We start from the raw sequence: 22,654 nt of genomic DNA, 5'->3' as shown, positions 1-22,654 counted from the left end.
AAAAATACCAAGTCCCAGGAGAATATGGACTCAGTCATGACACTCTGGAAGCCACCATTGTTGTTATTGTCCATTTACTTGCACATGTGCAGAAGAACTGTTTACTATGGCCGTAGTGTTCATTCACAGTAGTAGCATTTTAGAAAAGTTGCGTTTTGCCAATTTTGAAAGGTTCCACCATGGGAGCCGTTTTCAAAAAGTTTGCTTTCAGTGCCTCTGAACACAATTGTAGGGTAAATTCTTCATCTTTATGCTCAGTCAGTGATGACTACTTCCCTGTTCAGCCTTTACTGACCCTGTTAAACTCTTGTTATAGCTTTGATTTAATTAAACCAGACCATTCACCCACCTCACCTTCCATCCATCCATCCTTTCATTTAATCACCAGTTCTGACCTCACACCCAAAGTGCTTTAAGAAACCATATAGTACGCCCAAGGATATTTTTAGCTTTTTCCTCCACATCTGATCGCTCGTCACCATAAGAGACTCTTGATTAGAGCCCAGTGATAATCTCAACATTTCTCCTCTTCCATATTTCTCGAACACCCCCCTCTTTCTATCTGTCTCCCCCTCCATCCCCACCCCCTCGTAATCTTTGCATCATTCCAATTTTTTTTTCTTCCTTTTCCGTCTGCTCCCTCCAGCTCCTGCACTCTATCTACATTTGATTGCGTGTAATGGTGGCAGACCGAGGAGGCAAATTGGTGCTATTCAGTACAGTTCAGTCTTGGCCGAGCCACTGATTTGTCACATTCATCTAAGGCCACCTTTTGATTGGCCTAATGGTCCACAGGAGAGGCAGAGCAGGATGCTGTGTCTTAACTTCAAGGTCTCTGGTTTTTCCAGGAGAAAATGTCTGGTTGGCTCACACATTTCATGAACAAGAAGAGATTCCATTAAAAAAGTCCAACATGGTTTTCTCATTCACGCGACGGCTACATAGACTTAAATTGCTGTCATTGTTATTAATGTATCATAGTAAGTTCCCCTCCTTGTCCTTTATTTTCGATAGTATTTTTTTTCATTGTTAAAACAATTGTTCTAAAATTGAATAAAGGAGGGAAGGTGCAGGTTTGGGTTCTCTGTAATGCTCATGAGTGTTCAGTTTGTTTAAGATGCCCTTTAAAGTGGACAGCTGGCTCTTTCATCTGAACCTGCCAATCAAATATGCCAGTCATCCGTGTGTGTGTGTGTGTGTGTGTGTGTGTGTGTGTGTGTGTGTGTGTGTGTGTGTGTGTGTGTGTGTGTGTGTGTGTGTGTGTGTGTGTGTGTGTGTGTGTGTGTGTGTGTGTGTGTGTGTGTGTGTGTGTGTGTGTGTGTGTGTGTGTGCCATAGCGATCTTCTCACCATCATGAATATTCATGTGATGATACAACCTGATTGGTCACACAGTCAGATGGTCGTCATATAGCTGGCATGTGGTTACTGTGAATTTTCCAGTGGGTGTCTGCAGGTTGTCAGCGGTTGTGTGACCTTTTCTTTTTTCGCTGCATCTCCTTGCTTGATATTCAAATAAACCAAGCAAACCTTTGATTGCTTATTTCATACACAACAACGTAATTCTACAAAGGTTAGGATGATTTAATGAAAAAAAAGAAACAGGATGCTTCTGTTGCAAAATTCATTGAGACGTATTTTATTCACGGTCGACACAATTTCAGACATCAAATGTGACATTTCACTATTAAATGATAACAAGCAAATTCTTTGTTTGATCCCCACTTCTTGAGTAGCGTCATCTTTTAGCAACAGTCTGTTAGCCTCTCAACGTGAGGAGACTGCTTCAGGAGTCAAGATTGTAGCTTCACCACAGTACTGGATGTTTGTTTTCAGATGTACCAAATGCTTTCAGTCAGAACTGCACCTGGACTCTTCTAATGGGAATCCATGCTGACATAGTATAAGTTAGAAAAAAAATAAAATATGTAGACCTCTACAAACTGTAGTATGTTAAATATTTGTGTGCCTGGGCAGTGGTTTCCTGAACAGTTTCAACCCTGCTGCGAATACACTGCCACACTCACAACAGGAAGTTGACCATCATCAAATAAAGACATGTCTTTTCCCCTTCAGGCCCAAATTTTTCCAAATAATTTGATTATAATATGTACCATAGATGGAAAAATTATTCCATCTGTGTGTGTGTGTGTGTGTGTGTGTGTGTGTGTGTGTGTGTGTGTGTGTGTGTGTGTGTGTGTGTGTGTGTGTGTGTGTGTGTGTGTGTGTGTGTGTGTGTGTGTGTGTGTGTGTGTGTGTGTGTGTGTGTGTGTGTGTAAAAGCGAGCAGCAGGGACAAAGACTGTTTAAGTAAAAATATGGTGGTTTATTTGATGAGACGGGAAAAGGAAAAGGTTTACCGGGATTAGAGAATGACAGGTGTTGTAGACTGTGTGTCATGTTGATGTGACTGGTTGCTGTGTGTATCAGGGTTTGTGTGTGTGCACGGGCATGCTGTTCATTTTCAGTTTTAAAGCGGTGTGAATTTATGTGAATGTATGATAATGAATGCATGTTAGCCTGCTGGCCTGCAATCATACACTGCTGTACTTGCATCGAGTTCGGTCCTTTTATTCTCTGTGTGTCTGTGTGTATACGGGGTGTTTTGACTCGGACTATCTATAGAACTACTGTATTAAGTGCATCTCATTTCAAAGGTATTACCCAGCAAGAAATAAAAGTCAAAAAAGCAGCATAATTCAAATCGTAACCACCAACTATTGAGCCACAGCCTTCCTCTTTTCTTTACCTCTCCTTGTTACAGATAATTACAGTAGCCCCCATATTGTCCCATTTTTACCTTCTTGCTTTTCTTCCCCTCACCAGCTGGACATAATGCGTTACCTCCGTTAGACTTAAAGTGCTCTATCGTCCACAGTATTAGCCTATCACTGTGGTAGGACCCATTAGGAATGACGACCTCCATTGTGGGCTCTGTAATGGTTGAGCTTCATGCTAGGCTTATTAGCCCATGTCTGTATGCCCTGAAAGCCTGTGTGTTTGTGTGTGAGAGCGTGTGCGTGTGTTTTTTAATGTGCGCACATAGTGCATGTAGATGAAAAGCTTGATGGTGGAAAATTGGCTTACTTTAGTGCTGGTGTGACAATTTGCAGGCAATTTTCTGATTGGTGAAACTCCGCTTCAAACCCAGATCCATCTAAACCTAGATTTATGTCGTAAAACTTGGTTCGTACTGAGAGGAATGATAATGTATCAGACTACAGGTTTTTTCCCCCCACAGTCCATTGACAAACTTATGCAGGTTTTTGGTTTTTTTTTAAAAATCCCAAGTATGTGATTATGTGTCCCAAGGTTTCTGTGTTACGCTGTGGTCAGCTGGTGATTTCTTACCCTTTAGCCCAATGTAACCTGTTTTATCTGGCCGAACCCTTACATCATATTCCGATACTAATAATAAACACATAAACAACGTTGCCCCAATCATCCATAACATTATGACATTCAGAGGAGGTAGTGTAGCTCAAATTGCTCAAAGTTAATGATTGTTGAATAATGTAACTGCAGAATAGTTACAAGTGGCCATGCTCACCTACAACATTGGGCACTTCAGCGACTTCGTGGATCAATAGAAAACATTGCTGTAGGAAATGATAGGCTGGAGTCCGGCCTTCAATGTCGATGCGTTTTGACACTTAGAACCGACCTTAGCATTGTTGCAGGTCAAGTACACGCTGCCATGGAAACTGATCCACAAACCAAAAGCACTTTAGGGATGATTTGAGGATTCACAGCAAACCTATTGAGTTGACTTGGCATCCAGATTATTCACAACTCATTCCAATCACAATGAGCTGAATGGACACGTCCCATCCATAATGGCTCCACACAACAGCTCTTCCAGGATCTACTGCTAACATCTCAATCCCAAACACAGAGGGACCTACTTAATAGCAGACTGGTAATCATATTGTTTAACTGATGGATTTATATTCAAATACAGTTTTGTTTTTCTTTCTACCAGTTATTGCCACAATCTACTTGTTTACAGTTTCAGAATAGGAGCTCTGCTGGAATTGAAGAAAAAAAAACAAAAAACACTTCTTCTGACCAAACATTGAATGTCATTGTTTTATAATTAGAGAGCACATGCGTGTAACAGGGGGAAGGACCTGCTGCCAATCCAACAAAATGACAGGAAATCATTGGGGTGTCACCGGCTGATGCCACGCCTGCCAATCAACAGTGTGCGTGTGTTTGTGTGTGCGTGAGCGCTTGTTATGGTAGCACACTTGTCAGTCACTGCATTCTCTCGGGGATCCGGCGATCGCAGGGGAAGGCGTGACGAAGGAGTGGCAGAGGGAGGGAGCGCGAGGAGAGCAGGAGGAGGGAAAGAATAGGTGAAGCCGGAGCCACAGATGGTTGTGCTAATATTTTCCTTGTTCGTTTGTGGGGTTTACCTCTAACAGACATGCGAGTGAGGCCCAGTCTCTGGGACGTCTGCTCACTTTGTCATATTTGCATTTGTCAGTATATTCTTACACGTAAGGCCGAAGACTCTCAGCTGTTTATCTATTTAATTTTCAGCTTGATTTTTTTTTTTTTTGAAAGATTCGTTTTCGTTTTTGGTTAGGTATCTTATCTTACCAGGGAACTAAGCTGTGGCCTAATATGACACTGCTCTCGGTCCTCCTCACCATCTGCTGCTATGCAATAACGTTTTGGAGTATTGACCATATTGACTGTTGTGTTGTGCTAATGGGATACTTTACCTGCTGCTAGTTGCTTTGTTTCCAAAATTGGAAATACTTCCTATGAGAATGACTTGGAATAGAGCGTAAACGAGGAATCAGCTCCTGTTTCAGCCAGGAAACAGAAAAAAAATCAAAAATCAAAATAAATGTTGCCAAAGTTTCATTTTCTCTTTATGAGCCTGAACGAGGACCTGTGCTATTTTTTTACTCTACCTTTCCTCACACAGATGGAAGATTTCATCAATCTGGGTATATATCCCCAATTAAATCTTTCACACATGGTAATGAGTCGCTGTACACTTTCCATACAGATTGTGGTGTGAGAGCATGAATATTCACAAGTCATCATTCTGTTCCCACCGATGACACAACAAGAGGTAATGTATTCCTCCAAACTGGCTGCTAATCAGCTGCTAATCTTACTCTTGGTATTCCTCGTGAAACGACGCTCAAGCGATAATGCCGTAACTTGTAAATTGGAAAATGTGTGTCCGGATGCGTGTGATGTGCCTGTTTGATTCATTGTTTTAAAAATCCAGCTCTGTTTTTTTTTTTTTTTTTGGGTGGGGGGTTTATATTACACGTTGTACTTGCCGATTGCTTTGATTCACAATTGAGGCAGAGACTGAAGTAGATGAAGGGATGGCAACTTAAGAACCATTTCTAAAAAAAATATATATTATAGTTTGTTACAGCATCTGTCAACGGGTGTAGTAGTATATATTCAGTGTTTATAAAGACATTTGAAGGTTATTTGCATGAACATGCTGACTGGCTTCGATATCGACTGGATATGAACTTTTGTTTGATTGTGTGTGCATGTCAATTCATGTGTTTACTTCAGGGACTAAAGGCACAGACTGTCTAATTAAACTGTGGGCGTCCATTATCTTTATGTACATTTCTCTTTTGTCCTGTCCCTTCTTTACTGCCCTCTCTTGCTGAATGAAGCAAAGTAAAGTGCATAATCACATAATCACAGTTCAGATCACTCTTTCACTCTGACACTGACCACTCAGACATGCTGCGAACACAGCCTTGAAAAAAGAAAAAAGAAAAAAATTATTATATGAGCAAGTAAAAGAAAGCAAAGGACAACAATCAGATGGTGGCATTGCACATAGTATTATGATACATTTAGGAGGTGAAACACTCCTATGACTTCCATTTTATTTGATCAAATTACTCCTTCTCTCCAGCGACCGTGTTTCTTTTCAATCATGCAGTTCTTGACAAGGCATCACATAAAGTTGGTTAATTACATTTAAATCTCGTGTCCAAACACATCTTCTACGTCAACTTTTTCCTTTTCTGTGTAAAATATGAGCCGGTTGTTGCCCTGCCAGAACAATAAACACGGCAAACCTTTTTCATCACCTAAAAAGTCCCAAAGCTAATGTTGCTATGAACAGTACCCAAACAACAATAGGTAGATTTCACTTACTCTGCTGTGACACCATATAACAAGCAGTCTCAAAGGAGCAGACATATAACTGACACAGTGTGATACTTTCTACCCAAGGATATGATGGCCATTAGTACCGTGGTAAACGAGAGGAAGCGAGTACGAGCTTCCAGGCAGAAATGATCAGCCATGGCCTGAAGGAGCACCAACAATAAATTCTTAGAAATTACTTGTAGCCTCCGTAGTAAAACACCCCAGCAGGTCACACCATTGAGCCCTATATTTCATATGAAATATATCCTTTATCAAACAAACCTTACCACAGTTGCTATGTCTTTAGCTGTATAGTTTTGTGCCCATTACAGCCACAAATTTATACTGGTGAGTGATCAAAATGAAACCTGACTTTACCCAGCAGTTTTTCTTCCTTGTGCAGGTGAAATAAGTTGTTTTATGAGCTACTGTGGCTTTTCTGTCAGCTATAACCAGTCTGGCCATTCTCAGAGATCTTGAGGTCATTTTTCAGGAAAGCATTCGCATCTGCAGAAGGGCTGCTTATGTTTTCTTTTCTTCTTATCATTTTCTAAATATTGCTGTTCTTTAAAATCAGAAGATGATATCTGATATCACCTTCGTTTCTTCGGCAATTTTGGTGTTTGAAGGCAATGTGGTTCACTTCAAACCGAGAATTAGATAGTGGAAGAAAGACGACTTTGTTGACTTTAAACATGTTTGGTACCAGATGGGCTATTCTGATCTTCTTGAATTTCCCAACAGAGAAATTAAGTTGAAAAACAGTAAATATCCACTGAGCAGCTGTTCACTGAGAGAAGATGTCGTGTTACTGTCAGAGGTCAGACCTGAATAAAGGCAACAGCCATTGCCATTGAAATAGCCATTGTTTAATGCTGAAACATGCCAAAGACCTTCTCTTAACACATACAATGTGAATTTTTGGAGCAGAATCTTAAAGCAGATCAGTTAAAGCAGCAAAAGATGCAGTTAATAGCTTACCTTTTTCCAGTTTGTGCTGCAAGTATCCAATGGTAGCATCACTATCTGGCATAAATAACATGAAAGCATGAATCTAGCTGCTGGTGGTATAACGACACAATTATATTTTTCTTGTTCTGCAGCCTATATTTTCAGTGCATCAAGGCACAAAGCTCCACTAATCTCAAACTGCTTGAACATGAGTGGACACCCGCTCTCGTCAATCACAATCTTGTTCGTTCGTCACTGTTAAACGGTGATATGTTGGAGAGATGCATACTGCTCTTAATTCAGACGGCAAAAAAGGAGTTCAACTCGCTTAAAATGTGTAGCTGTACTCAATGAGTCATTCTTTGATTTTCATTAAAGATTTGAGTGTTCCTTGTTGATATCTACATACGTATATCTACCCTGAATGCACACCTTCTAGAACGTTTCCATCGTTTGCCCTTTTATTTCCTCTCATAAGCTGACAAGAGAGATGAACCAGGGATGACATTGAGCACTGAAGAGAAGAGAGATTAAGTTAAGTGAGCGAAGTGTTTGATAGCACGGGGGGGAAGGAGCAAAGTGTCAAATGAGACTGTGGGATGAAGGGTTGAAGGCGAGGCAAGCTATGGATGGAGAGCAATAGAAATGAGGGTAACGAGAGCGGAGAAGGAGAGGGCAATAAAAGAGGGGGAAAAAGTAAAAAGGAATAGAGGTGAACGTTGAGTAAGTGAGGGTGAGACGGAGCGAGTTGAAGGAAAGGGTAAGCCTCTGTAGGTAGCAGTAATTAGAGCAAGGCGTGTCCCCTGTGAGACAAATACACACGCATGCTGTTAATGCACACAGATGATTGTAGCCCTTCATTGCCCATCGAGTCCTCCTCTATGGGTGGTAAATAGGCTTCAGCCCCCCGATCCACATTAGGCATTACAAGGAATCCTATTACCAGAGTGCTCTCTTCACATTTATGTTTTCATCACAGCCATGCAAAGATGTACACAAGCTATACCAACAATACAGTCGCACTTTAAAGTACCTGGGAACGTTGGTTTAAATAATGCACCAGCAGGTACTTTGATACTTTAAAAACATCAGCGACTGTGCAAACTGGAAGCCTAGACCAAAGGATAATGCATCCATAAATTGAGTAGATAAATAAAACATAAGGTGTATTATAAGGTCACAGTTTGCGTGTTTGAGCTATTAACTATTTATCAGGTTTAACAGACTCAATTCACAATGTCCTGTTCAATGTGCAGCCCGGGTATTTCCTTCATCTAAGTACATGAGCCGACTCTCCGTGTTCATGATATTCTCCAGAGTCTGAATAGTTCTCTACTTAAATATCAATCCAACTTTTTCATATCTTTTTTTGTATGTTTTGAAACCGAGAATCCATACAGTATTTCAGTTTTCTCCTTCCAACCATGTTTCTATATACAATGTAGTGCTAATATTTCTTCACCAATTTGACAATTTAATTCAGCACCTTAATGAAAGGAATGTAGCGTTTGTGATGCATTGGATCCATTTTAATAACCACACTCGACTTTTCGCTTGTTCTCTGCGTCACACTTCCTCATGCACCAAACCACAACAGGACATCAGAAACGAGCCTCATTTCAGGATTACACAAATTGGTCCTACATTTAGGTGTTAGTCACATGCATGTTAACAGCTTCTTCTTTTTTTTCTTTTTTCATATTTCTTCAGCCCGTCAACAGTGTGGCACATTACTGCTGACTCAGCTGACTCTCATCTGACTACTGTACCAATACAGGACGGGCAAATGGTGTGATTTCGGTCTGTTCGAAACGAAACATGAGCAAACTTGTTGATTAATTTATTTATGGCCTCAAAACATTCGATTTGCTTTTTCCGGATAAAGGTTTTCAAAGATAGCTATTAAAGCTTTGCAATCAAATGAGTCTGTTTATGTTAGACTTAACCATGTGAGTCTTGCACAGTGCAGCATGTAGTTATCTTTAAATTACTTGACATGGCTGTCTCATGGAGGCATTGGTCAGAAAAAATGTATTTTATAAAAACAAATGTGTTGCCTTAAATCAGTCTGCCTTAAACAATGCATGGGTGTTTTCACATATAATACTGTTGTATTCAATGTCTGTGCTAAAGAGAAGAATCTTAATTGAACTGAAATGATTAATTTTGTAGCCCCAAAAGGGAAGATCCCAGGAAAATTAAAATGTCATAAATGAAAAATGGTCGAAGGCACATTCCTTCAGGGGCCACATACAGTCTGAACTCAAGTGGCCCGACCAGTAAATATTAGTACAATAATCTATGAATAACTAGAACACTAAACTTCCGTCTTTCTTTTAGTGCAACAAATTATTCATATCTCATTCAGAAGTTCACATTTAATAAACTATGTTTTTACAACACGACAAGCCTGGAATTTGATTTAAACAACTGCAATTTAAATATTATGCCTGAGTTCACTGTGTGCTTTAGAATTTACAGATCACAGTACATTTTTATTGCACTGTCTACATATTTAAAGGCATGAACTATTTGGCCATATATAACTGGAACTGAAAAAAAATACTCAGCTAGTTTATATTATGATCAGAACAAGTTGCCAAATTGTAGAAATTACCTTTAATGTCAAGCGACTTCTACATCTGTGTAGTAATCCTGATCACCAGAACTAATTCACCACATAATAGAGAGTAAATTGGAAAGTAGATGAGTTAGACCCTGTTGTGCCCCTGGTGGTCAAATATTGCAAGTAATGTCGTAATTTATCACAGCTGTCAAATTGAATGTTGTAGGCCTGATTGAACTCTCTGGCCGGTCACTTCTGGCCCGCAGACCATACAACTGAAACACAATGCAGTGGTCTAACTCTAATCCTGCTAATATCGAATATGGAATATTGGGGCTTTGGTTATCCGTCACATATCAATATGAAATAGAGCTGATGTGTCCATGACAGATTTAATGGGCGTGACATGTGATCTCTTGGAAAATAGTCTTTTGGGGAAATTTGTGAAGAGCCAACCATACAAGGGACATAAAACGCCCTTAGCTTGTCTTAATTGTGTGAAACATGGAGCATGTCCTGCGCCATCTGTCCCAACTTAAAGTGTAGTTTTGTGATGTACAATCTGGTGTCTGTGTGTGTGTATGCGTGTGCACATCTTGTCCAGGTAATGACCAGCACAGTGTCCGATAGTGCTGAGCGTGCTGTTGATGCTGACCACACACAAACAGTATTGACTGCTGCGGTTTGAGTATTGATATGCGGCCACTTAAAAGGGGCATTTAAGACTCCTGCATGTTTAGATTAGGCTGTTTTGAGCACAACATAGTGTAATAGTAATTAATATACTTTAAGCCCTTCCTGTGTTTAACGTATTAGATTCCCCATGCATGTACCCCAGAGAAAAACCATGAACTGTTACTGGTACACACAGTATTTGTTCCATGGGTTGTCTACTTATCTATTTTAGGTAAATATCTGAAAAAGAAAATATTCCTTTGTCTACTTCCTGGTGTCTGAGCTGTTCATTCACATCCGTGTTTTTCTCTCTTGTTCTTACTGTTTTTTTCTAAAATGCTCTTTTCCAATCAATTTCACAGATTCGGAAAGAAAAAGGAAGAGAAGAAGGAAGCAAAGGCGGCTCTACAAAGACAGAAGTCAGACCTGCTGAGCGACCACGAGCTGGAGAGGATGAAAGAAGACAGAGAGAGGTGGGGACCTTTCTACGAGTGAGATGTCTGGGTTTTTATGTGCTCTCAATTAAACATTAAAGCTTAAGCAGCGGCCATAGCTACGCTAAATCCTCCCAGGTCGTTTTAATTTATTTTGTTCCAAAATGCTTTCGGTTGTTCTCTTAGATTAGACCCACGTTCATTAAAATTCTCTTTGGTTCAAAAACAAGTTGCAGTTCTTCAATGCGTCCTTAATTTCTTTGTTTCGCAGAATTGAAGCGGGGCACCCCGAGCTGCGAGAGCAGCGATCCCGAGACCCACAGGTTGGCGGCGGCCAGACGTATCCAGAGTTTGAAGATGACGACGCAGATCCCAACTATGCCCGCATACAATCCTTCAGGGATCGAGACATCGCTCCAGTGCCACAGCCTCCCTACAGTACGATTCAGCAGGCCCGCACACCTTCCCCTCAAGGCCCATCTGGCATTCAAGGACACGGGAACCATGCAAACGAACCTGCAGTCTTGCCCGATGACGACCCCCTCGACAGGCTGTACGCTAAAGTCAACAAACCAAGAGGAGCTGGAACCGCTTCTCCTCCTGCTCCTCCTCCTGCCAATGACGGGTAAGTCACCACACCTTCATCTCGGTAGAGTTACTTGTTCAACAGTAGGGGTTCGACTATCTTTGCCTCAGAATAGCACAACTGCTTTTCACGAACATAGATGACAAAGTAGAACCTGAACCATCTCAACTGAGCTCATGGTGGCTTGATTAGGTGGAGCACTGCTTATTTACCAAGGTATTTGCATTGAGTTGGTATATATACTCGGCAAGGTATCAGAAAGTGGATGTAGGTACTCGGAACATGCATAAAAATGCTAATGAATACCCCTTCTTCTTTTCCCTTTAATTCCAGCTCCCCTGCTTCCCCCTACCATTCCTCTCCAGTTAAACGGTGCAATAATATCTCGCTGACGCTTCACTTTGTTTCGTCTCTCTGCCCCTCTCCTGTCTAAATCAAGTTTATCTGCCAGAGGCCTGTGTGTGTGTGTGTGTGTGTGTGTGTGTGTGTGTGTGTGTGTGTGTGTGTGTGTGTGTGTGTGTGTGTGTGTGTGTGTGTGTGTGTGTGTGTGTGTGTGTGTGTGTGTGTGTGTGTGTGTGTGTGTGTGTGTGTGTGTGTGTGTGTGTGTGTGTTCCTCACTCAGTTTGTGTGTTACTGTCTGCAATCAATAGAGAGACAGAGCTCGAGAGACAAAAGAGAAAAGATTGACTTGTTTTTGCTCACTTCAAGTTTTAGTATGAATGCCTGTGTACCAAACTGTCCACTGATATACATATCTGTGTGTGTGTGCGCCTGCGTGCGTGCATGCGTGTGTCTTTCTTGAGAACAAAGAATCACGGCAGGCGTCTGTTTGTGCCTATGCGCTTCACAATTCTGACTCTTTAGCTTTGTTATGTCAGTCACAGCTCACTTACTTCAGAATTTTACCTGTCAGTATATACGTACACACACACACACACACACACACACTTCCGTACCTGTTGTAAGAGCAAGGGGGAGGAAGTTGTTTGACGGACAGCTCAAGGCCTTATGGAGATTTTCTATGTATTGTTTTCTTTCATGCATAATACTGTTAGATTATGCAATGTCAGGACTTCTTTGACCTTGACTTTTAATGCTCTGTGCTTTGACAATTTTATAAAAGTGAAAAACAGCCTATATACAAGCTATGATGTCACAATGCTGGGTTCCTCATAGAATGTCAATGCTGAAAATAAATAGGTATCATTTATGTGTAGTGCATGATTTAATATAAAAAAAGTATGATTAATAATTTGAATTCTCCAACTTAACTACATGAACAAGTCACAGAGATTTCACGAAGGTTTACTTGATTTCACTTGTTGGCAATTAATTTAATTTAAATTCAACAATATCTACTCATTGATCTAATATCATGTGTCTTTCTTTAAAAAAAAGTAATATGATTCTACAAAGAGAAAAATCTCAATTTTGGGAAAACTTCATCTGTGGCCGGCAGACTTACCAGGTAGAGTTACTCATGTATCATCACTTCCTCAAACCTGATAATGCAGACAGAAGGAAATTCAGGTATTGGCTGACAGCAATCGATGATGCCCAGAAAAGAAGGGAGCGAGTCAGCGGTGGCTGTAGTGTGTGCCAGAGTCACTGTGTGCATGTGGGAGACAAAGAAACAAAGTCACCGAGGACTCCATTCTATCAGCAACACACACACACACACACACACACATGGTGGTATGTGTGTGCTGGCTGAATATTAGGTGCATATTGGTTGCTGTCTCATGCAATAATATTGTGAACTCAATATAAACAAAACAATGACATTTGGCCTCATGAAATGATATGACAGAAAGCTGAGAAACAGTATGAACCAAAGATGTTTGATATTGACAATTGTGCCACAGCACAAAATAATTTTCAAGTTGGACATGAAGCAGCTTTCTTTTATTTTTACATGGTAGTAAAAATCTGTTAAATACAGTATTTAAATACATGGATAATGCCTGCAAACATTATTTTAGATGTTCCCAAATCATTTCTGCAGCCATTTTCTTTTGGCATATTTTAAACTCTTGCTCAAACTGTGAATAATCATGGCGAGTTTCATCCCTCCAATTCAGTTTGTGTTCCTGCTATTCAGTGTGAGTGATTATAACACAAACTTCTGATCCTATTGTACATACGTTATTACAGAGGAGTGGTTGGACTTTCTCATGAGATTTTATCTGATATTTAAATGTGGAAGTAAAGTTCTCAGTTCTGTGATCACATGGCAACATTTTGCCCTGTCCTCAACCTTTTTGCCATTGCCATTTGGAATAACTTCTGCTTACATCCTTAATTTGGAAAAACATCAGTAGAAGATGGATAACTAGGGAAATTATTGGAAAAAATGGATGCATGGATTGGCTGCTATTTTCACCTTCTTACATAATTGGTGATGAATACTTAGCAAAGTGTAGTTGGTTAAAGATCAAGATCGTACCTTGGATAGAGAAGTCATTTGGCCTGGGGGTTGTCCTGTCATGACGCTCGAATGTGTAAAGCAGAGGACTGCGTCACAACTTTTAACATTGTTGGAAGGATCACAACAAATCATAGCTTTTCACAAAACAAGACTGAAGAGTGTCGGTGTGTATGAGATTTTATTTGAGCCCAGTATTTTCTAAATGATCAATTGTGGTTCATCATTCATTCACGGCAGTCCTCACCATGGCATCCTACCACTCCTAGTATGTTTGGTCAAGGTTAACTTTGAATACGATGGGTTAATGTGGAGAATTTCCTCCAGAGGGAACAATCCATCCATCCATCCATCCATTGGCTACCGCTTTATCCGGGGCCGGGTCGCGGAGGCAGCAGTCCAAGCAGAGTTGCCCAGACTTCCCTCGCCCCAGACACTTCCTCCAGCTCCTCCGGTGGCACCCCAAGGCGTTCCCAGGCCAGCCGAGAGACATAGTCTCTCCAGCGTGTCCTGGGTCTGCCCCGAGGCCTCCTACCGGAGGGACATGCCCGGAACACCTCCCTAGGGAGGCGTCCGGGGGGCATCCGAAATAGATGCCCGAGCCACCTCAGCTGGCTCCTCTCGATGTGGAGGAGCAGCGGCTCTACTCCGAGCTCCTCCCTGGTGACTGAGCTCCTCACCCTATCTCTAAGGGTGCGCCCAGCCACCCTACGGAGGAAGCTCATTTCAGCCGCTTGTATCCGGGATCTCGTTCTTTCGGTCATGACCCATAGTTCATGACCATAGGTGAGGGTAGGAACGAAGATCGACCGGTAAATCGAGAGCTTCGCTTTTTGGCTCAGCTCCTTCTTCACCACGACGGACCGGTACAACGTCCGCATAACTGCAGACGCTGCACCGATCCGCCTGTCGATCTCACGCTCCATCTTTCCCCCACTCGTGAACAAGACCCCAAGATACTTAAACTCCTCCACTTGGGACAAGGGCACTCCACCGACCTGGAGGGGGCAAGCCACCTTTTTCCGGTCGAGAACCATGGCCTCGGATTTAGAGGTGCTGATCTTCATCCCAGCTGCTTCACACTCGGCTGCGAACCGTGTCAGTGCACGCTGAAGGTCCAGGCTTGATGGGGCCAACAGAACCACATCATCCGCAAATAGCAGAGATGAGATTCTGTGGTCCCCAAACCGGACCCCCTCCGGCCCCCGGCTGTGCCTAGAAATTCTGTCCATATATATGATGAACAGAACCGGTGATAAAGGACACCCCTGCCGGAGGCCAACGTGCACAGGGAACAGGTCCGACTTACTGCCGGCAATGCGAACCAGACTCCTGCTCCGGGAATACAAGGACCGAACAGCCCTCAACAAGGGACCCCGGACTCCGTACTCCCGGAGCACCCCCCACAGGACATCTCGGGGGACGCGGTCGAACGCCTTCTCCAGATCCACAAAACACATGTGGACTGGTTGGGCGAACTCCCACGAACCCTCAAGCACCTGGTGGAGGGTATAGAGCTGGTCCAGTGTTCCACGACCAGGACGAAAACCGCATTGTTCCTCTTGGATCCGAGGTTCGACTAACGGCCGGACCCTCCTCTCCAGTACCCTGGAATAGACTTTCCCGGGGAGGCTGAGGAGTGTGATCCCTCTGTAGTTGGAACACACCCTCCGATCCCCCTTCTTAAAGAGAGGGACCACCACCCCGGTCTGCCAGTCCAGAGGTACTGTCCCCGCCCGCCACGCGATGTTGCAGAGACGAGTCAACCACGACAGTCCCTGCACATCCAGAGACTTAAGGAACTCTGGGCGAATCTCATCCACTCCCGGTGCCTTGCCACCGAGGAGCTTCACAACAACCTCGGTGACTTCAGCTTGGGAAATGGACGAGTCCACCTCTGAGAACCCAGTCTCTGCTTCCTCAATGGAAGACGTGGTGGCGGGATTGAGGAGGTCCTCGAAGTATTCCTTCCACCGCCCGACAATATCCCCAGTTGAGGTCAACAGCTCCCCACTTCCACTGTAAACAGTGTTGGTGGAGAACTGCTTCCCCCGCCTGAGGCGCCGGACGGTTTGCCAGAATTTCCTCGAGGCCGACCGAAAGTCCTCCTCCATGGCCTCTCCGAACTCCTCCCAGACCCGAGTTTTTGCCTCCACCACAGCCCGGGTTGCAGCTCGCTTGGCCTGCCGGTACCTGTCGATTGCCTCGGGAGTCCTATGAGCTAACAGTGCCCGGTAGGACTCCTTCTTCAGCTTGACGGCATCCCTTACTTCCGGTGTCCACCACCGGGTTCGGGGATTGCCGCCACGACAGGCGCCAGAGACCCTGCGGCCACAGCTCCGAGCAGCAGCTTCGACAATGGAAGTGGAGAACATGGTCCACTCGGACTCAATGTCTCCAACCTCCCTCGGGATCTGTGAGAAGCTCTCCCGGAGGTGGGAGTTGAAGGCTGCGCGGACGGAGGGCTCGGCCAGATGTTCCCAGCAGACCCTCACAACACGTTTGGGCCTGCCGAGTCTATCCGGCCTCCTCCCAGTCCAGCGCATCCAACTCACCACCAGGTGGTGATCAGTTGACAGCTCTGCCCCTCTCTTTACCCGAGTGTCCAAGACACACGGCCGGAGATCAGATGACACGACCACAAAGTCTATCATTGACCTCCGGCCTAGGGTGTCCTGGTGCCATGTGCACTTATGGACACCCCTGTGCTCGAACATGGTGTTCGTTATCGTCAACCTGTGACTAGCACAGAAGTCCAATAACAGAACACCACTCGGGTTCAGATCGGGGAGGCCGTTCCTCCCAATCACCCCCTTCCAAGTCTCGCTGTCATTGCCCACGTGGGCGTTGAAGTCCCCCAGGAGAACAATGGAGTCCCCAGTTGGGGCACTATCCAGCACCCCTCCCAGGGACTCCAAGAAGGTTGGGTACTCTGAACTGCTGTTCGGTGCATAGGCCGAGACAACAGTCAGAGACCTGTCCCCTACTTGTAGGCGTAGGGACGCAACCCTCTCGTTCACCGGGGTGAACTCCAACACATGGCGGCTGAGCTGTGGGGCAATAAGCAAGCCCACTCCAGCCCGCCGCCTTACACCGCGGGCAACTCCAGAGAAGTGGAGTATCCAGCCCCTGTCGAGGAGCTGGGTTCCAGAGTCCAAGCTGTGAGTGGAGGTGAGCCCGACTATATCTAGACGGTATCTCTCAACCTCCCTCACAAGCTCGGGCTCCTTCCCCCCCAGCGAGGTCACATTCCATGTCCCAAAAGCCAGAGTCCGTGTCCGGGGATCGGGTCGTCGAGGCCCCTGCCGTCGACTGCCACCCAATCCACACTGCACCCGACCCCTACGGCAGCCTCTGTGGGTGGTGGGTCCACAGGAGGGTGAGGAGGAGGGGTACAATATGAGGGAACAATACGTTATACAAATAAAACAAAAGTGATACCTATACAAAAAAAAAAACCTATGTATATTTCTCTACCGGTTGGTATTCTTTCACCTCGCATTATCTCATTGTCCTTACTGATAACGGTCTATTTAACTGTCTTGCACCTAAATTGAGCCCAGCAACAGTACTTTCATTTAGTCTTTTTTTTTTTTTTTTTTTTAATCTTTGTGAGCAACTCAACCTAAACCCATTCCTGCCATTAATCTGACAGCCCCTCTTTTCAGTCTTGGCCATCAAACAGGCCTTTGAGGCTGAAACCACCGGACACATCGTCTTCACAATGCATGAACGTCCTCTGTATGAACAAAAAGAGACGCTGACAAACTCTCTCTCTCTCTCTCTCTTTCTCTCTCTCTCTCTCTCGCTCTCTCTCTCACACACACACAGTCCATTTTCTGAAGTGACCACCGAAGCCTTGGATGAGGGCTGCCCTTGGTTTTTCTTGAGTGGGTGCCCCCCCCCCCCCCCCCAGCCACCACCACCTAACCCTTCCAAGTGCCCCTTCGCAGGTTACCATAACAACCACGACCTCTGGCACTACACCAATTAGAAAACAATCAGCCTTGAGAGACTTCAGAGAGAGAAACCAAGGGGTGTGTGTGTGTGTGTGTGTGTGTGTGTGTGTGTGTGTGTGTGTGTGTGTGTGGGGGGGGGGGTTTGGATGAGTAAAAGAGAAGCGCAGCATCACAAAAGAACAAGTGAATGCGGTTTCAAAAAAAGCCGCACATTAAATACATGTGAACGCATCTTCAGAATGGCAACACTCATGCTGGATGCATTCATTCCATTCACAGCTGTAGTGAGCCCACCCAAGACAAATCCATCCCCTTCCTGAGTTACATCCATCCACACCCTTCATCCAACTGGTGGTCACAGTCTCCGGAGGCCGATGCCGTCAGACTGTGGGTGAAAGTATGGTACACCCTAAACAGGTGAAAACACAGAGAGACAGCCACCAATTAATTGTTGGTGGATTTCAGACTTCATTGCCTTTGTCACACATGGTTTATAAACAATGGCCACAGATGTTTTTGCATGTGTTTGTAAACAAGCAGTGTCTGTGGAGAGGACATTTTACTTCAAAGGATGATCCATTTACGTTTGGGTCTCAGTGAGTTTCATTGCCACAGATTCTATGAAGGTACTCCTGAGATACTAAGTTCAGAAAAGTGCGATAGCAATATATTTGAATTTGCTATGTTGGCTTAGAATCTGATGCCCTTATAAAATACATTACTATCGTAATTAAAAGGGGGCACTGTACTGCTTCATGTCAGATATTAATAGTTGAGCTCGGGGGAGTCGGGTAGAGCTTTAGCAGTAGGGAAAGATATTTTCCAGTACCAAGGTTGGAAGTTCCCTACCTTTTTCTTGTCTTTATGCTGAAGTGTCTTTGGGGAAGACAAACCAGGTTTGTCAAACACTTTTTAGTTCTGGGGCCACATGCAGCCCAATATCATCAACCAGTTTTGATCCACAGGCCTTATGTTAGACACCCCTGGTCCAATCCTTCATCCTTACCCACAGTTGCACGAACACCAAGCATGCCAACCATTGCTGTCAATGTGGACGTCAAAGCTATTTTCATAATTACCTTTTTGTAAAATAAAATGGAACGCTATCAGTTTTACAGATTACATTCCCGAGAGCAGATCATGTAAAGTTGTTGTAAACCACCACATAATGATATTCCATTCACATTTTTTTTTCCTACACGATGCCACTTGTTACAACCTGTTAATAAGGCAAACTTCCTCTTCCGCGACCCCTCTTTCTCCTCAGCATTGCGCCTCTCGTGTTTGTGTTTGGTTCTCTTCTCTAAGGAAGATAAACAAGTTGGAAGTGATTTTTGCCTTTGGCTTTCACTTGTCCCACCATCTGTCAATGCGAGAATCTCTGAAAACTTTAGCTTTGTTTGTGCAGGATGAGCAGCCGTTCCTTTTTTGTGTGTGTGTGTGTTGTTGTTGCTTTATGTCACACAGTCGTAGTCTTTCCTTGTGTAAAACAGACCAACAGATTATTCAGAGAGATGCTCCTGACACAGCAGAAATTCAACAGTGTTATTACCAAAAATGCAAAGTGTTTGTAAGAATGAAGTGCACTTTATCTGACATATAGTATGGTTCCGACTCTCTACGCTTTATTTCACAAAGTACATCAATGAAAATAATATACAATCCCAACACATGTATTAAAAGTTACAACAGTGGAACAGAGATGAGCAGAAACACAGAGGAGGCTCCAACAGGAGAGAGAGAGAGATGAGCTTTTAGCGTTGCTTGGCTGGTCACTGGAGAGGCTTTCTTCTCTCCGTGTTAATTAATCAGACCTTCTCTCAGCTCATTGAGTGTGGCAAACACACACACAAGCCCTTTTTTTAGTATTTTATATTCACTATATCTGTCTCTCTCTCTCTCTCTCTCTCTCTCTCTCTCTCTCTCTCTCTCACATACACACATTAGGCATGTGTGTATGTGAGAAGCTGTTTGGTGGAGCCAGGTTGGTCTGTACGAGAGCTGTTTTCCACATCAGTGTTTCTTTGTAGGTAATTAGTCTTTGCAGTGCAGTGGTTTCATGTGTCTGTGCGTGAATCTGTGTATTTTTCCTCCGAGTATTTGAACTTAATGATTCCGCCGCTGAATGAACAACTAAGGCAACGTAAACGTAACATGAAATCAAAATGCAGCTACACTGGGGGCGCAAATCTCCTATCCGACCGTAGAGTTGTGAATGATGCTCTCTCTCTCTCTCTCTCTCTCTCTCTCTCTCTCTCTCTCTCTCTCTCTCTCTCTCTCTCTCTCTCTCTCTCTCTCTCTCTCTCTCTCTCTCTCTCTCTCTCTCTCTCTCTCTCTCTCTCTCTCTCTCTCTCTCTCTCTCTCTCTCTCTCTCTCTCTCTCTCTCTCTCTCTCTCTCTCTCTCTCTCTCTCTCTCTCTCTCTCTCTCCCTCTCCCCGTGGGCCAATACCAGCCTACAAGACCCTGCAATTCATTCCATTTCTTTTTGAAAGAAAACATTTATTTATTTTAACATATTTCTTAAAAGTGGCAGAGCCAACACAGAACTGAGACACTGAGATGACTGTGATCAAACACGCGTGAGCCTCAAATCCATACTGTCAGGGTGTTTGTAAACATGCATAGTCCAGTATATTTGTTTGACTTTTGATTGTATTTTGCACCAGAAGGTTTAATTAAAATTGGCTGCATGTTGAGATTGTAGTAATCTTTGGTAGTTATTGCTTCTTTTTTATTTTTATTTGTATTTATTTATTAAAAAATGTTTTGCAAACATATAGAAATTTTCATCAAAGTGCCACAACAACAAAACATTCTAAAGTTCTTTAGCAATTTAAAGGATATTATGGTGCTATTTAATTTTATTGCTCCAGATTAAACTGAGATGTATGTGCTCAGCTAATTAATGATACCATTTTTTTATTTAATTAACTGATTTTTGTTCTTATTCAACTTAAATATGAAAAAGGTAAAGTGTGGGAAGATGACAAGGGTTGAAGAAAATGGAGAGGGGAATAATTGAAGCTGAAGGAAATGTTGTAACATTCTGTCTAAAAGCAGGAAGATGAACTGACAAATGACCAAGTGAGAGTAGAGGAGGCATTAGGACAAAGTTGAGAGGAAGGAAATTATTTGAGCCTAAACAATTAAAGAGGAGGAATGGCATATTAAGATGTAGAATAGGTGGTCTCGATTCTGTAGGCTGAGAGGAGACATAAGTGGAGCCAAATAATTGCTGGAATGAGAAAAGTGAATCAACCGTTGAGAAAAGAAGAGGTAAGTGAGTGATTCAGATGGGAGGAGAGGCTAAGTGGATGTTTTGGGACAATACAATAGAAGAGATGGTGGATGGAGTGAGAACACACAGGGGGAACGAGGGGGAGGCTTCCGCGGACGTCCGGGGCTAAAAGGGCAAATTAGGCTGAGAAAAGTAGATGGGAAAAGGGGGGAAACAAAGTAAAGGATAAACTGAGCCGTGTTGCTGGGAGTGGAAAGCAGTGAATGCGGAGAGGCCTGAAAGAGAGGAATGAGAAGAGGTTGGGATGGTGGGTGATGGTGGAGTAGACAGGAGGGGGTGGGGGGGGGGGGGGGGGGGGGGGACCAGAGTGTGTGTTTTCCGGACTCAAAGCGCACGATTCAGCCCGGCTAATAAGGAAAAGCTCTCAAGAGGCACTCGTGTGCTCCATCCCTTCCTCCTCCTCTGCTCTCTTCCCCTCAATAGACCCTTTCTAGGTCTCTTCCCCCTGTTGTACTCTCTTCCTCTCATTTATGGTTTCCGCCTCTCGTATTTGTACAAGTAGGTCTCAATGAAAAATAAATTCCATGCAAAGGACATCCTCCCGCGATCGAGCACGCACACGGTAAAAGGACACATGGACACATACACTCAGCCTCTTAAAAGAATACACACAGTAAAAGTTGGGACACACAAAAGGGTACACACTCAGGGACAGATGTATGGTTCTGTACTTTCATCTTTTCCAATGTCTTTTTTTTTCTTTTTACATCAGAATGAAGAAAAACTGGATTAGTTGTGGTTTATTATGTTGAATTTATTTTGACCTTTAAGCTTATATTAGTGGAAAGATACATCATTGAGTCGATGTTGCAGATTTGTTTGTGCTCTTTTTTGCGCTTTTTTTAATCTGAATATTTGTGGATGAGCAGGTGATATAATCAGTCAGGGGGGACTATAGTCAGAACATACTGTGGCTGCAGGCGATCACCTCTATAATTCATGTGATAACAATGAAGAAACTCTTACACGATTATTAAAATATTTTAGTTTTTTATTATTTCATACTCTAAGCTAATGCTGATAATGTGCAGTAAGTGACTGCTTCTGCCCCTATTTGATATTACTGTAACGCCCGGTCGACACAACTTTTCACACGACAATGCATTGTTTTGCATATTTGTTTCAGGAAAGTTTCACATTCATACAGCAATGTTCTGAAATGGATGTCTGTCTACCCAGCAACGGCAGGAGAGAGTGATGTATTTGGCATACTCGGCCACAAGTTCGCACTGGTATGCCCACAATATGCTATAGACGATAACAATAGCAATTATAAAGGCATTCGTGTGAACAGATGGTAGAGTTGGATTGTTATTACATGTGACTGTCAACTATAAAACTACCAAGTCCCGGGAGAACAAGGACTGGGAGTCATGACTCTCTGGAAGCCGCCATTGTTGTTATTGTCCATCTTCTAGCACATGTGCAGAAGAATGATTTACCACGACCGTGTGGCGCACATGCACAGTGACAGCATCTTCACCGTTTACAAGGAGACTGGCTCAGGGCGTTTTCATAAAGTGTCGTTTTTGGCTGTCTCCATGATGACGGAGCCTGAACATTTTTGAAAAGCTCCACCTTGGGAGTCGCTTCCAAAAAGTTGCATTAGGAG

At 43.4% G+C, this 22,654-nt stretch overlaps 1 protein-coding gene across 4 annotated transcripts in view; it reads left to right on the top strand.

Moving 5' to 3' along the window:
* The window catches only part of pard3bb (par-3 family cell polarity regulator beta b), a 218,989-nt gene that overhangs the window by 129,312 nt on the left and 67,023 nt on the right, over positions 1-22,654 (top strand). For all 4 annotated transcript variants that reach the window (XM_080497881.1, XM_080497880.1, XM_080497882.1 and 1 more), the window contains 2 exons: positions 10,703-10,813; positions 11,046-11,399. In XM_080497881.1, the coding sequence (XP_080354007.1) occupies positions 10,703-10,813; positions 11,046-11,399 (465 nt within the window). The remainder of the gene's footprint in view (positions 1-10,702; positions 10,814-11,045; positions 11,400-22,654) is intronic.

This window comes from Blennius ocellaris (assembly GCF_963422515.1).
Source record: "Blennius ocellaris genome assembly, chromosome: 6".
Lineage (NCBI taxonomy): Eukaryota > Metazoa > Chordata > Actinopteri > Blenniiformes > Blenniidae > Blennius > Blennius ocellaris.
The sequence above is the reverse complement of the archived record's forward strand: the minus strand, read 5'-3'. Positions and strand labels throughout refer to the sequence as shown.